The sequence below is a fragment of the Canis lupus genome, chromosome 11 (genome assembly GCF_011100685.1).
Source record: "Canis lupus familiaris isolate Mischka breed German Shepherd chromosome 11, alternate assembly UU_Cfam_GSD_1.0, whole genome shotgun sequence".
Lineage (NCBI taxonomy): Eukaryota > Metazoa > Chordata > Mammalia > Carnivora > Canidae > Canis > Canis lupus.
In genome coordinates this window covers 57,733,908-57,746,488 of record NC_049232.1, presented here as the reverse complement: position 1 = coordinate 57,746,488, position 12,581 = coordinate 57,733,908, and the positions used below count along the sequence as shown (strand labels likewise).

General features: G+C 36.3%; 1 protein-coding gene across 3 annotated transcripts in view; it reads right to left on the bottom strand.

Moving 5' to 3' along the window:
* TMEFF1 (transmembrane protein with EGF like and two follistatin like domains 1) overlaps window positions 1-12,581 on the bottom strand; it is an 80,144-nt gene that overhangs the window by 56,826 nt on the left and 10,737 nt on the right. For all 3 annotated transcript variants that reach the window (XM_038552940.1, XM_038552942.1, XM_038552941.1), the window contains exon 2: window positions 1,383-1,492. In XM_038552940.1, coding sequence (XP_038408868.1) covers window positions 1,383-1,492 — 110 coding nt within the window. The remainder of the gene's footprint in view (window positions 1-1,382; window positions 1,493-12,581) is intronic.

The window sequence follows — 12,581 nt, the reverse complement described above, 5'->3', positions numbered from 1 at the left end:
TCTTTTAAGGAAAGAAGCCCACTTTAGTTGCTATCCCTTTTAAGAGGATTTGGGGTGCAGGGAGGGAAGACAGACACAACACACTAGCCAAAACATTCATTGCATGAGTAACCATGTAGGGATGGGCACAAGGTCGGCTAAAGCCATGTCAAAGGTGACTATTGTGAGTAAATAGTGGATTGCAAAGTCCCTTTTGACTAAGAAGAGCCTGTCTATCCTGACAATAGTATAACTCCCTACTCTTCCTCTGACAGTTTATAGTTTTCAAAGAGATTTCATATGTAAGCTCTCTAATTTTGATTTTCATTACAATATCATAGAAAAGGATAGAAAACATGCCTTCTCTTTTCAAATGGATCATAAAGGAACTTCCTGAGGTGATAGGGTTACTAGAAATACTGTCTTATGCTTTTATCCCTAATCTCTGTATCCTTTCCTTCCCTTAAAATCCAAAATGGTGAATACAATTAGAATAAGATCATGAGTGGAAAAAATTCCAGTTTCTTCTTTGTTTCATCTCAAATCCTGAATCAGGGACCATCTCTCCTGAGCAATATTCTGAAGCCAGATTATAATTTAATCACTACAGTAAAAAGGAAGAATTGAATGTAACACATTTCCTTTCTTTTTAGCTTTTTTAAGAGACAGATCACAACTTAAAAGAGCATCTTAAAAGCAAAGATGTTAGTTTGAGGTTCCCCTGTCTAGTTTATCTCTAACCCTGACCTACCCTGAGGCACCAAGTCAGCCATATTCTTTGGCCTAAAAAGATGAGACAGCAGCAAATAAAAAAGGAAGGGAAGAGCATAACACACAAAGAACTTGAATCCCTCTGTTACATACACACTTGAAACTAATGTAACATTGTGGGTCAACTATACTTAAAAAAAAAAAAAAAAATTTAATGAACAGGAAAAAGACTACAAAGAGAAGGAAAGGAGGGAAAATACAAACTTTTTGGGGAGGGGAGGCAGAGGGAGAGGGAGAGAGAGAATTTCAATCAGACTCCCTGCTGAGCATGCATGGATCCCATGTGGGGCTTGATCCCATGACCTGAACTGAAACCAAATGAGCCACCTAGGTGTCCTCCCAAAAATGTCAACATTTTAAATAAGAAATTCATTTCCTTTCAGTGTAAATTAGAACTTATATTTGAATAGAACTTTAATTTTTTTCCGCATCTTCACACCTATTTATTGCCAGTCTGTCCTCTTAACCCAAGGAAAGAAGTATGGAAGGTACAAATATAATAGTACTTCATCTGGCCACAAAAAAAAAACTCAGTAGACTGTGAACCCAACTTCTTTCCAGGGTTCTTTTTTAATTTGAAGAATATAGAATAAAATATTTAAAATGTAAAATTTTTCAGTAAGTTTCCTCACCTGAAACTGACATGCACATTTCAAACCGTCCCCATCTTCTTTACAGACTCCTCCATATTTACATGACGATTCATCACAAACTCTTACATCAGACTCCCTCACATTTAATTCTGAAAAAGAAGGGAAAAAAATGTTTCATATATGTACATATATAAAAGGAAAAAAAAACTTAAAATGTGTTGATAACCTCACTCACAAGTATAATATGACATAACATACAAAAAGCAAGTCCCATAGGACACAAAATGTTCAAAATTCCCCCAAGGAGAATCTTGCAGAATAGTATGCCTAATAGTAACCCAAACTAAAATAAAACTCAAATTTTCAGGATTCCACAGAATTCTCAAAGGTAAATCTACAGAATTTTTCTACTTGGCCTGCCAAAAGTTTAAGATAGTCTTCTTACTATTGTCTTAATACCAGAGATTATTTAAAAAATAATAAATAGATTTATTTAAATCTATTCTAAATAAATATCTAAATAAATAGATTTTTTAAAAAATAATCTCTATATCCAACATGCGGCTGAAACTCATGACCCCCAGATCAAGAGCTGTGTGCTCTATGGCTGAGCCAGCCAGACACTCCCTTAGATTACTTTTCTAAGGATTAAGTTACTTTTAAGGAGAACAAATAAGGATAACTAAAAGAAATTTTAATTCTTTTGCTACCCAAATAAATTTCAGATGATCATAATTCACTCTAGACAAACTAATTATAAAAGAATTTATAAAATAAACTTGAATTTCACACAATAGAGATACATATGGAACATTTATGTGCACAGAATTTAAAAGATTAAAAATCTTACTCTTAAAATTTTTAAATGACTAATTTAATTATACTCTACCAGGGAAAGCAGAGCCAATCAACAATACTAGCATTCTGTGGTCATTTCATTCCTGCTCCAAGACCATTGGTCCTGCTCTGGATCTATCAAATTAAGCTTTCTAGAATCACACAGAATTGAGTGGAAAACACCATAAAGCAATTTTTATATCCTCCCTATTGGGAATGAGAGATACAACAACAAACAATAAACAATAAAATGATAGCAACAATAGCAAACAAAAAACAAAAGATTATTTTAAAAACTCAGCCCATTGCAGAGGTAAACAAATGAGACTGGGGACAGGAAGGCCTCAGTTGGCTTCTGACTCTGTCACCCAGTAGCTGAGGGACTCTAGGAAGAGCACAAGGTCTCCTGCAGCTGTGGCTCATGATGAGGTAGGTCTTGGCAAACAGATCTCAGAGAGCATTTCTCCAGCAGTCCCCCATCCCTGGTTATTTTCTAGTTCTAGATTTCAAAGGAGGACCCAGTGGACTGAGTCAAGAAAGTTCTGTATCTAGGGACACCTGCATGGCTCAGCAGTTGAGTGTCTGCCTTTGGCTGAGGTTGTGATCCTGGGTCCTGGGGCAGGGTCACACATCAAGCTCTCAGCAGGGAGCCTGCTTCTCCCTCTGCCTATGCCTCTGCCTCTCTCTGTGCGTCTCTCATGAATAAATTTTTAAAAAATTTTTTTAAAAAAAGAAGGTTCTGTATTTAGTCACATCTGTCCTGGTGACATTTCATTGCCTCTCTTTGCCCCATTTGTTCTCACTACTCTGCAACAGTGTCTTGGGTCTCCCACTCCTCCTAGCTGACCCTCAGAGGAACTGGCAGTCAAGTACCTAAATACCCAAGGGAGTTAAGTCAACATTACCTATTGGAAAAACCACTCTCAACCAAATAGTATACCGCAACTAGGTGTAGTATACATCTATGTAACTACAGGTTACAAATTTTTTTCTTTTCCTTAAATGAAACTTACGTGTTTGAAAAAAAAAAAAAAGACATGAGCTGAAACTTAGCAGGAAACTATTAGAGCTATTTTGTTGTTCTCACTGTTTCACAAACTATTTCAGGCACAGATGATCATCCTTTTATTCTTTCATCTTGGCCATTTGGTTATGGAGGCTCTATGCTCTTGGTTTCCCATATCTCTCAATTTTTGCTTATCTTTCTTCCCCTTGATGACTTGCATTAGCACCTGAGGCTCAATCCTAGGTGTGGGATTTGCTTTTTTTTTTTTTCTATCTACCTACATTCCTACTGGGAACTTGCACAAGGTCCAGTTCCAATTACTATCTAATATATGTACATCTTGAAACCTAAGGAAGATTAACTAAATATTAATAAAGAACTGCTCTGGGGAAAAGAATAAGAATGCATAACATCTTTGTTCAACTACAGGCTTAACCAGTTTTAGGGGCCACAGAAATAAAAATAATTGTACAACTCAAGAAATAAAATTTAGCATATTTCTCCTCCTTTTCTTTGTACCCTTAAAGTTCACACTGGGTTCCAATACAATCAGACATATAAAATAAGAATAAGTAGTTTTTATTCTGTTTATCGGCCAAGATTATGCTCTGAGTTGCTCTGAGTTACTCTGACTTGCTACTCGGGCTTGAGATTCTTTGAGGTATTATACCTATTGTATTTTAAAAGTACGATGGGATTGCAGTCTAAAACCTAAATCATCCCTGTCACTAAGATTCACACATCTCTGAAGACTGAGTCTGTTCAAAGCATCTGTTTGCATGAGGTACTAAGAAACATTCTGGGACAATAATCATCCTTACTAAAGAGAGGCAGAAAAGCTTGGCCCAATAAACAAAGCTTGAATAGGAGGAGTGGTCCCATGCACAGGTTGGTATCTATCACTTGGACTGCTCCCCTAGCCCAGCCCCAAGAGTTCATCATCAGAAGAGCTATAATGAGAAACTAAATAACAGCTTTCACTAAAAGCTTTGAAACAGCAGATATGAAGAGTTCTGCTTTGACGTCCACACAAGATATAATTGCAGGGGAGAAAAGAGGATGGGATACTTCACCAGCCCCAGCATCAGCATTATATGTAGCAGGACAGCACAAGGCCAAGGAGATAATCAGGCACAGAGATACACCTCTGCTATTTAGGGGCAGCAAACATGGCAGGAAGAAAAAGATGTGCTATGTGGTAGTGGCCAGAATACATTAGTGAGCCCACATGAAACAAACACCCTTTGGTGACTCCAAGAATAAACTTAGGGGGGAGTAATTTGGGGAGCTAGAGATCCTACATTAATAGGTAAAGGTAAAAGTCATGAAATTCTGATTGCGCTGGTTATTAGTCATGTTTTATTTTATGCCTATCCTGTTAATAAATGCATATTTTCATGCGTATGACGTGTTAAATGTGATTATTTAGTTGATCAGGAAACAATTATCTACTATATATCTATGCTAAAAAAATTGGGACACAGAAAAATATTAAATGGAGTCTACGATTCTTGCTAACATATGGAACAATTAGTGATGAATTCAATAGTCTAAAGGAGAAAATGCTGTTCTACAGGCTATGATTGCTCTAGGAATTTCAATAAGTAGGAGATAGAGATAAAAATGGATTTGAAGCAGAATATACAGTGTCAAAGATGGCAAGACTTGCACTGACATTGAAAAATTAGTAAAACTTTTTGGCTGATTATAAAACTGATAGAGGATTTTAAAAAACTAATACAGGATCACTATACAGAATTTAGAAACAGTTTTTTAAATTTTTTTATTTAAAAAAAACTATCTTTTTAAGATTTTATTTATTTACTCATGAGAGACACAGAGAGAGAAAGAGAGGCAGAGACACAGACAGAGGGAGAAACAGGCTCCATGCAGGGAGCCTGATGTGGGACTTGATCCCAGGACTCCAGGATCAAGCCCTAGGCTGAAGGCGGCACTAAACCGCTGAGCCACTGGGGCTGCCCTAGAAACAACATTTAAAAGGTAAAGAATGTTTTAGGGGCGCCTGGGTGACTCAGTCAGTTAGCATCTCCCATCAGCTCAGATCATGATCTTGAGGTTCTGGGATCTACCCCACATGGGGCTCCCTTCTCCCAGGGTGTCTGCTTCTCCCTCTGCCCCCACCCCCCCACCACTCATGCACAGGCATACATGCACTCTCTTGCTCTCTCTTAAATAAAATCTTTAAAAAGGTAAAATAAAAATAAAGGAATGTTTTCATTGCCTACAACATATAAAACTAAAAGAGAATTTTCTTATCTAGAAAAATAATAGAAGTGAAAGTAGACACAAATAAATAGTACACGTAAATATTAGTATCAGTGGTTCCCTAATCATGTCCCTTATGAAAACTGGTGTCCTAGAGTGTACCTTCATTAAAATCAAATAAGAACTTCATTTTCTCATTTGCAAGGGAAAAAAAGCCAATGGAAAGAATTTTCTCATTTTAAGAGTTTTCTTTCACATATTTCTTAAACCTTCAGTATCTGAGATTACTTCCTTGCTAGTTAACAACAAAACTAATGGTCCACAAATAAGTAAAGAATATTAATAGAAAAAATCCAAGTGTTTCATGAGAACACAAGATCACGAATCCCACAAGCTCATAAACATACATTTTAAATTGTTTTGGTACTGTGGCAGTCACAGCTAACTGCCTACCCTGGATCTATTCTTACTTCATAGACTACCTCAATTTTGTTCAGGGAAGCAAGCTAAATAATCTGTATTTCCCAGACTCCCTTGAAATGTATCACAGTTCATACATAAGCACCGTCCCTTCCTCCTTCATTCTTCCATTCTGTCCTGCCTGGAGAGTAAAAGCGTTGCCTAAGGTTGTAGTCATCTTCCATGTACAAAGATGAAAGCTACAAGCTAAAGATGGTAGACCAGGACAACAGCAAGAATATGGAAAGAGAGAATAATTATAGAATCATCACACCTATCCTGGATTTCACCCATTCAGACTTACTGTTATAAGAAATAAACAAACGTATAAATTTAAAAAGCTCTTCTTTTGTTTTGTTTGTTTGTTTGTTTTTATTTTATTTACTTATGATAGTCATACAGAGAGAGAGAGAGAAGCAGAGACACAGGCAGAGGGAGAAGCAGGCTCCATGCACCGGGAGCCCGATGTGGGATTTGATCCCGGGTCTCGAGGATCTCGCCCTGGGCCAAAGGCAGGCGCCAAACTGCTGCGCCACCCAGGGATCCCTAAATTAAAAAAGCTCTTATCATTTAAGCCACTTATTGGTCAGATCACTGATACATGTAATAAAACACAAACCTGACATATTGATTGCACACAAATTTAATTAAGATAAATACTTCTAAGCAAAAGTCTTAAATAATTTGGTGCTACATCACCCACATGATAAATTTATCAAGACCATCTGACTTCCTGATATTCTTACTTCTCTCACAAACTGAAAACCAACGCCTTAGCTCAAACTCAATACAGAAGGAATTCTATTTTGGGATCATCTTCTGAATATTATTTCTTTTCAAGTATTTAATATAGTACCAGGCATCAAGAGGGCACTGTACTACCTGTCAGTGATGATTATGATTACACAGCTGCCTTCCTGAACCCAAAATGGAAATTCAGCAAAACAGATGAGCCATTATAAAGGCCCTCAAACTTCAATTCTTCAAATAGAAATATTTTACACAAAGAAACACTCCGAACGGTGGCTCAAAACAAAAATATTTTGTTCTGGTTGCAAATGTGCCCATCATACGATTTTCTAAATGTAAAATTCATCTCAATTTTTATTAAGATCTCAAAGCTAGGAAACAATATACACAAGAGGAAGGAACTCTGGGAGGCCGGGACGGCTCAGCGGTTGAGTGCCTTTCTTTGGCCCAGGGCGTGATCCTCGAGTACCAGGATCGAGTCCCACATCAGGCTCCCTGCATGGAGCCTGCTTCTCCTTCTGTCTATGTCTGTCTGTCTGTCTGTCTCTCTCTCTCTCTTTCTCTGTGTGTGTGTTTCTCATGAATAAATAAATAAAAATCTTAAAAAAAAAAAAAAAAAAAGAGGAAGGAACTCTACTCACTGTGAACCTGAGCTGCCAAAACCCCCAACTATCAGCAGCACTAACCAGGTTCAGGCTATAGTTCAAAATGAGACCCTTTAGCCCTCCAGAATGGTACGACCTTTCTACCACCCCTCCATTAAATAGAAGGCAGTCTGTGGAATCTTGTGAGAGAGCTAACACCAGTAAAGAGCCAAAACTGAAAAAACTTTGTAAGATGTTACAATAGAACTCAGGGCTTCTCAACTTCAACACTACTGACATCTTGGGTTAGATAATTCTTTGATGCAAGGGGCCATCTTGTTCACTGGAGGACTCATAAGTATTTTAGCTCCAACCAGGAGAGTTGGTCTTGTGCTTCATCCAGCCCATGTATTTGTTATTGTAATTACACAGTTTCAACATTTCATAAGAATGAAAATAAACTGTTAGGAAAGGATCCCCGGGTGGCTCAGTGGTTTAGGGCCTGCCGTCAGCCCAGGGTGTAATCCTGGAGACCTGGGATCGAGTCCCACATCGGGCTCCCTGCATGGAATGGAGCCTGCTTCTCCCTCTGCCTGTGTCTCTGCCTCTCTCTCTGTGTGTCTCTCATGAATAAATAAATAAATAAAATCTTTTTTAAAAATAAATAAATAAAATAAACTGTTAGGAAAACAAAACTGAATGCTATAGAAAGACTTAAGGTGAGTTGCTTTTAAAGAGATGCTATTGCATTATGTATAGGCAAGAGAAAAATCTAGAATTCTGCAACCACAAGTATTTAAGTTCTTCTAAAGGGATTAAAACTAGAATTTATAACCAACGTATACTTATTCAAGAAAGGGAAAATCCCAACTATTCTCAAAGATAAATCCTGGGCCCTCTTTCAAAATAGTGTTTAATAGGGGCAACTCAGTGGCTCAGTCAGTTGAGGATCTGACTCTTGATTGTGGCTCAGGTTCTGATCTCAGGGTTTGGGATCAAGATCCTGGTTGGGCTCCATGCTGGGGGGGGGGCGGAGTCTGCTTAAGATTCTCTCTCTCCCTGTCCCTCTGCCTGCCCCCTGTTCTCTCTCTAAAAATAAAAATAAAAAAATAAAAAAACAAAAACAAAATAATATTTAATAAATCTATATTACATTTTTAAGTTCAAATAAAATGTTGCATGAATTTATAAAACATTTTTGTGACTGTCCACTTTAAAAACTTTCTTGATTAACCACTAACTACAACAATCTTCAGGCACCAAGACAAGACGGATCCTACTAGGTATAAAAATGTTCTGCCCTCAGTCATCCCACTGTACCCTCTCATCTTGCTTCATCTCTCTCAGCATTCTCATCCACTTGCACTACTTCAGTTTCCAACTGCATTAAAGCCATCTCATCTGCCATTTCCAGTCCTCAGAGCACCGCAGGGGGGGATGTCCTATAATGAATGCGAAGTACTTATCAACATGTGGGCACCTTTAGTTCATCTCTAGTTGATTCCTTATTGACTCCCCACAGGACATGTTCAAACTCTTTACCTTGTTCTTATTTCTTAAGAATAACCTCATTTCAATGGGTTTATACACATTAGATGTTAACAGTATTTCCTTTTTTGGAAAAACACACCAATCCAAACTGACCAGATCCCCCAGCTGGATGGTTTCACTCTCAAAACAAGGCAAGAATGTTCCTGACCCCGTATCCAACTGTTTATGAGAAAATTTCTCCGAGAAAAACCACAATCTCTACACTGTAAACAGTAGAAATATTTAAATATTTTAAATATCCCACACCAGAAAACGGTGTGGTACAGCCAAGGAATACTGTAGAGCTGTATATATTATGTGGTAATATGGAAATATGTTCATAAATGTCAAGTGAAAAAGCAGAAGACAAAACTATACACATGCACTATGATTATGTATAAAAAACACATATAAGAAAACCCAGCCAGAAAAAAACAAAAATGGTTAAGGGACTGTGTTTATACCAGTTGAGCAATGGATGATACTCTCTTCTTTTCAAGTTTCTATACTGGTTATATTTAACAGGGAAAAAAACTCCATGTGATTTCAAACCCAACCCCAGAATAGAGTCTGCTATTATGGACAAAGCACTAGTTTGAATGTAGAGAAGGGCCAGGTTCATATGCTAGTTCTTCACCTTTAAAATAATAACATCTTCCCTTCCTTAGATATTGTAATGGTTAGATGCGTACTAAAAAGCAACAGTGCCTAGAACAAGTAGGTATACAATAAAAATTTTCTTTCTTCCTTTCTCCAGACCAATCTAATGACACAAATCACTGAAAATACATTTCCAGGTAAAAATCAAATAATAGATTTAGTAAATGTTGACTTGAGACCAAGCAAATGAGATAAATTAGAAATTAAATTCTCATCAACTTGTTTATTAACCATACTATGATAGTTATCTTCTACCATAAAAATATAAGAGGGAAAATAAACTGTACTCAGTATTTCATGATACAAAACCAAAAGCAGTTTACATTAATATTAAAAAGTATCAATGATAGAGATGACTAAAACTCTCTAAGCTATATTTAACAAAAGAAATTTCACATATGCCACACAATTATCTGACTGGTATTTTTCATCCCATTCTACATACTACTGCCAAACCACCCTTTGTTAAGTACCATTTTGAAAGTGTCAATCCTCCACCCAACACCTACAATCATTCCCTGCTGCCTCAATTCTTAATGCCTCTGCTTCAGGCAAGGTGATGGGGAGGACAGTCTACTACAGGATCAGAAAGAAGAAAAGAACCAGATCCTGAGCCAGGTATTAAAGGTACTCTGGGCCTTTCCAGAGTCCTAATTATAGTTTCCAAACTGGAAAACTCTCTCCTCCTTTTTCTGACTAGCTTGGCAAGCCTGTGTGCTTTCCCTCTTGCAGATCCATAAACTGTTATATTTCAGTTATTAAAAAGAATGATGAAGAATCTCCATACTTCCTAATATAACACATTAAGTTTTTTTAAAAAGGTTTTTTTTAAATGTATGACACAAACTATTTTTAATGTCTATATACAAAAATCTGGAAGGTATATACATAAAAATATGAAGCACAGTTATCTCTTGGTAGAATCTGAATTTTCTTCTTTATTCTATATTTCTCTGAACTGCCTGAGTTTTATAATGAACTTGTATTACTTCTTAAATCAGATAAAATAAATATGTGCTACAGCTTGTAAGAATCCTGAAAAAATTATGTTAGGTGAATGAAGCCAGGCACAAAAGGCCACATATTGTATGATTCCATTTATATGAAATGTCAAAAATAAGTCCAAAATAAGTAAATCCATAAAGACACAAAGTCTATATGGCTGCCACCTCTGGCAGATAGGAGCAGATTAGTATTAGGGTTGACTATTAATAGATATGGAAATTCTTTTTGGGGTGGTGGAAATGTTCTATAATTATATAGTAGATAGTAGTGATGGTTACACAACATATTGAATACATTAAAAACCACTGAACTACATACTTTAAAATGGTAAACTTTACACTATATGAATTATATCTCAAAAAACATAATTTTTAAAATCAGATAAAACAATCCTATTAAAATTTTTTTAATGAAACAAAGAAAAATGAACAGGCATTATAATTTGATGTCTAAGAGGCAGGCCGCCCTAAGACAATACTGCCTAGATCAGTACCCTGGCTCTGCAATGATCAGCTCTGTGCCTCAGTAATTTAACCACTCTCTACCTCCATTCTCTCACCTGTAAAATGGGGATAATAAAAGTACCTATCTCATAATGTTGGCAGAGAATTAAATAAAGATAAGGAAAGCACTCAGCACTGCATGACACATCATAAGTGCTATACTGTTAGCTTTCCTTATTATTATTACACCAGCACTGGAGAGGCTATGGGAAATGAGCACTCAAACCAACCATCAAAGTGTAAATCAGTAGAACCTCTCACAAAATAATGTGTTGGTATATAATGAGTTTTATTCATATTTATCCTTTAACTCAATAATTCTATTTCTAGGAAATTACGATAAGGAGAGAAGAAAAAACATGTGTATGGATGCATGATTGTTAACAGCATTTTTTATAACAAAGTAGAAAACGGCCTCAGTATCCATCTGTTGGGAATTAATTAAATAAATTATTGATGAAATACTAGTAGCCATTAAAGTATATAGTAGAAACACATAAACTGATATGGAAAGACCAAAATCCACGGTGACGTAAAGAAGAGCAGGTTATAAAACTATATAGGGCTATAATCCAATTTATATTTTACAACATACACATATTTACACACATATTTTAGGATTTTTTTTTAAGATTTTATTTATTTTTTCATGAGAGGCAGAGACACAGGCAGAGAGAGAAGCGGGCTCCACACAGGGAGCCCAATGTGGGGCTCGATCCTAGGACTCCGGGATCACGCCCCAAGCCAAAGGCAGAGGCTCAGCTGCTGAACCACCCAGGCGTCCTATATTTTAGGATTTTTGCAAGTAAAATTAACACATTTTCTCCATCAAAAATTTTAAATATCAATAAATAAATCTAAACACAACAATATCACCTTCTGGTTCAATTTCTAGCCACTATTCCTTAGAATTGCAACACTAAGTAGAATAGGAGGTAGCCAGAATCCAGGAAAGTCACCCACAAAGACAAAAATCTACAAAACAAGCTACAAGTTGGCAAAGGAAAACATGAAATTATTTTAAAAGCACATTTAAAAAGGATTTCACAAAACTCTGCTGCATTAGGAAGAGTTCCAGGCTTGTAGTTCCAATTATTTGATTAGATAACGCTATGATATTGGGCAAGCACCAAATCTCTCTCCAGTTCCCTGGAGTAAAAATCTCTCACAGAATTTCAAGGAGTAAATGAGATCTTTACAAAAGAGCAATGGAAACTAACTATACAGGATACTTTTCCTCTTTAGACGAAACAACCCAAACTAAAACTACCTTTTTAAAAAAAAAAAAAAAAAAAAGATTTTATATATTTGAGAGACATCAAACAAATACTGCCTTTATAACAACAAAAAAAGGTGTGAGTTTTTCTTTTTAACCATGGAAGAGAAAAACTCAGAATATCTGCACAAAAATAAGAGAAATGGAGCTGTGGCTGAAAACATAATACCTGTCAAAGTTTCTGAAGGCAGAAGAATGTGTTAAGAACTTTAGAACCTGAAATGACTTTTCAAAAAATGATGAGACAACTGAGCCATGAAAAATACATGACACCTGTAAAAAAGAAATCTATTCAAATAGTAACAAAGGAATAACAGTAAAGCATCTAATAAACTCAAAGCAAATAGTGAGAGAATTTTAAGATTTAAACAGAATTGCAAAGTGTATGAGAAGAGAATGTAT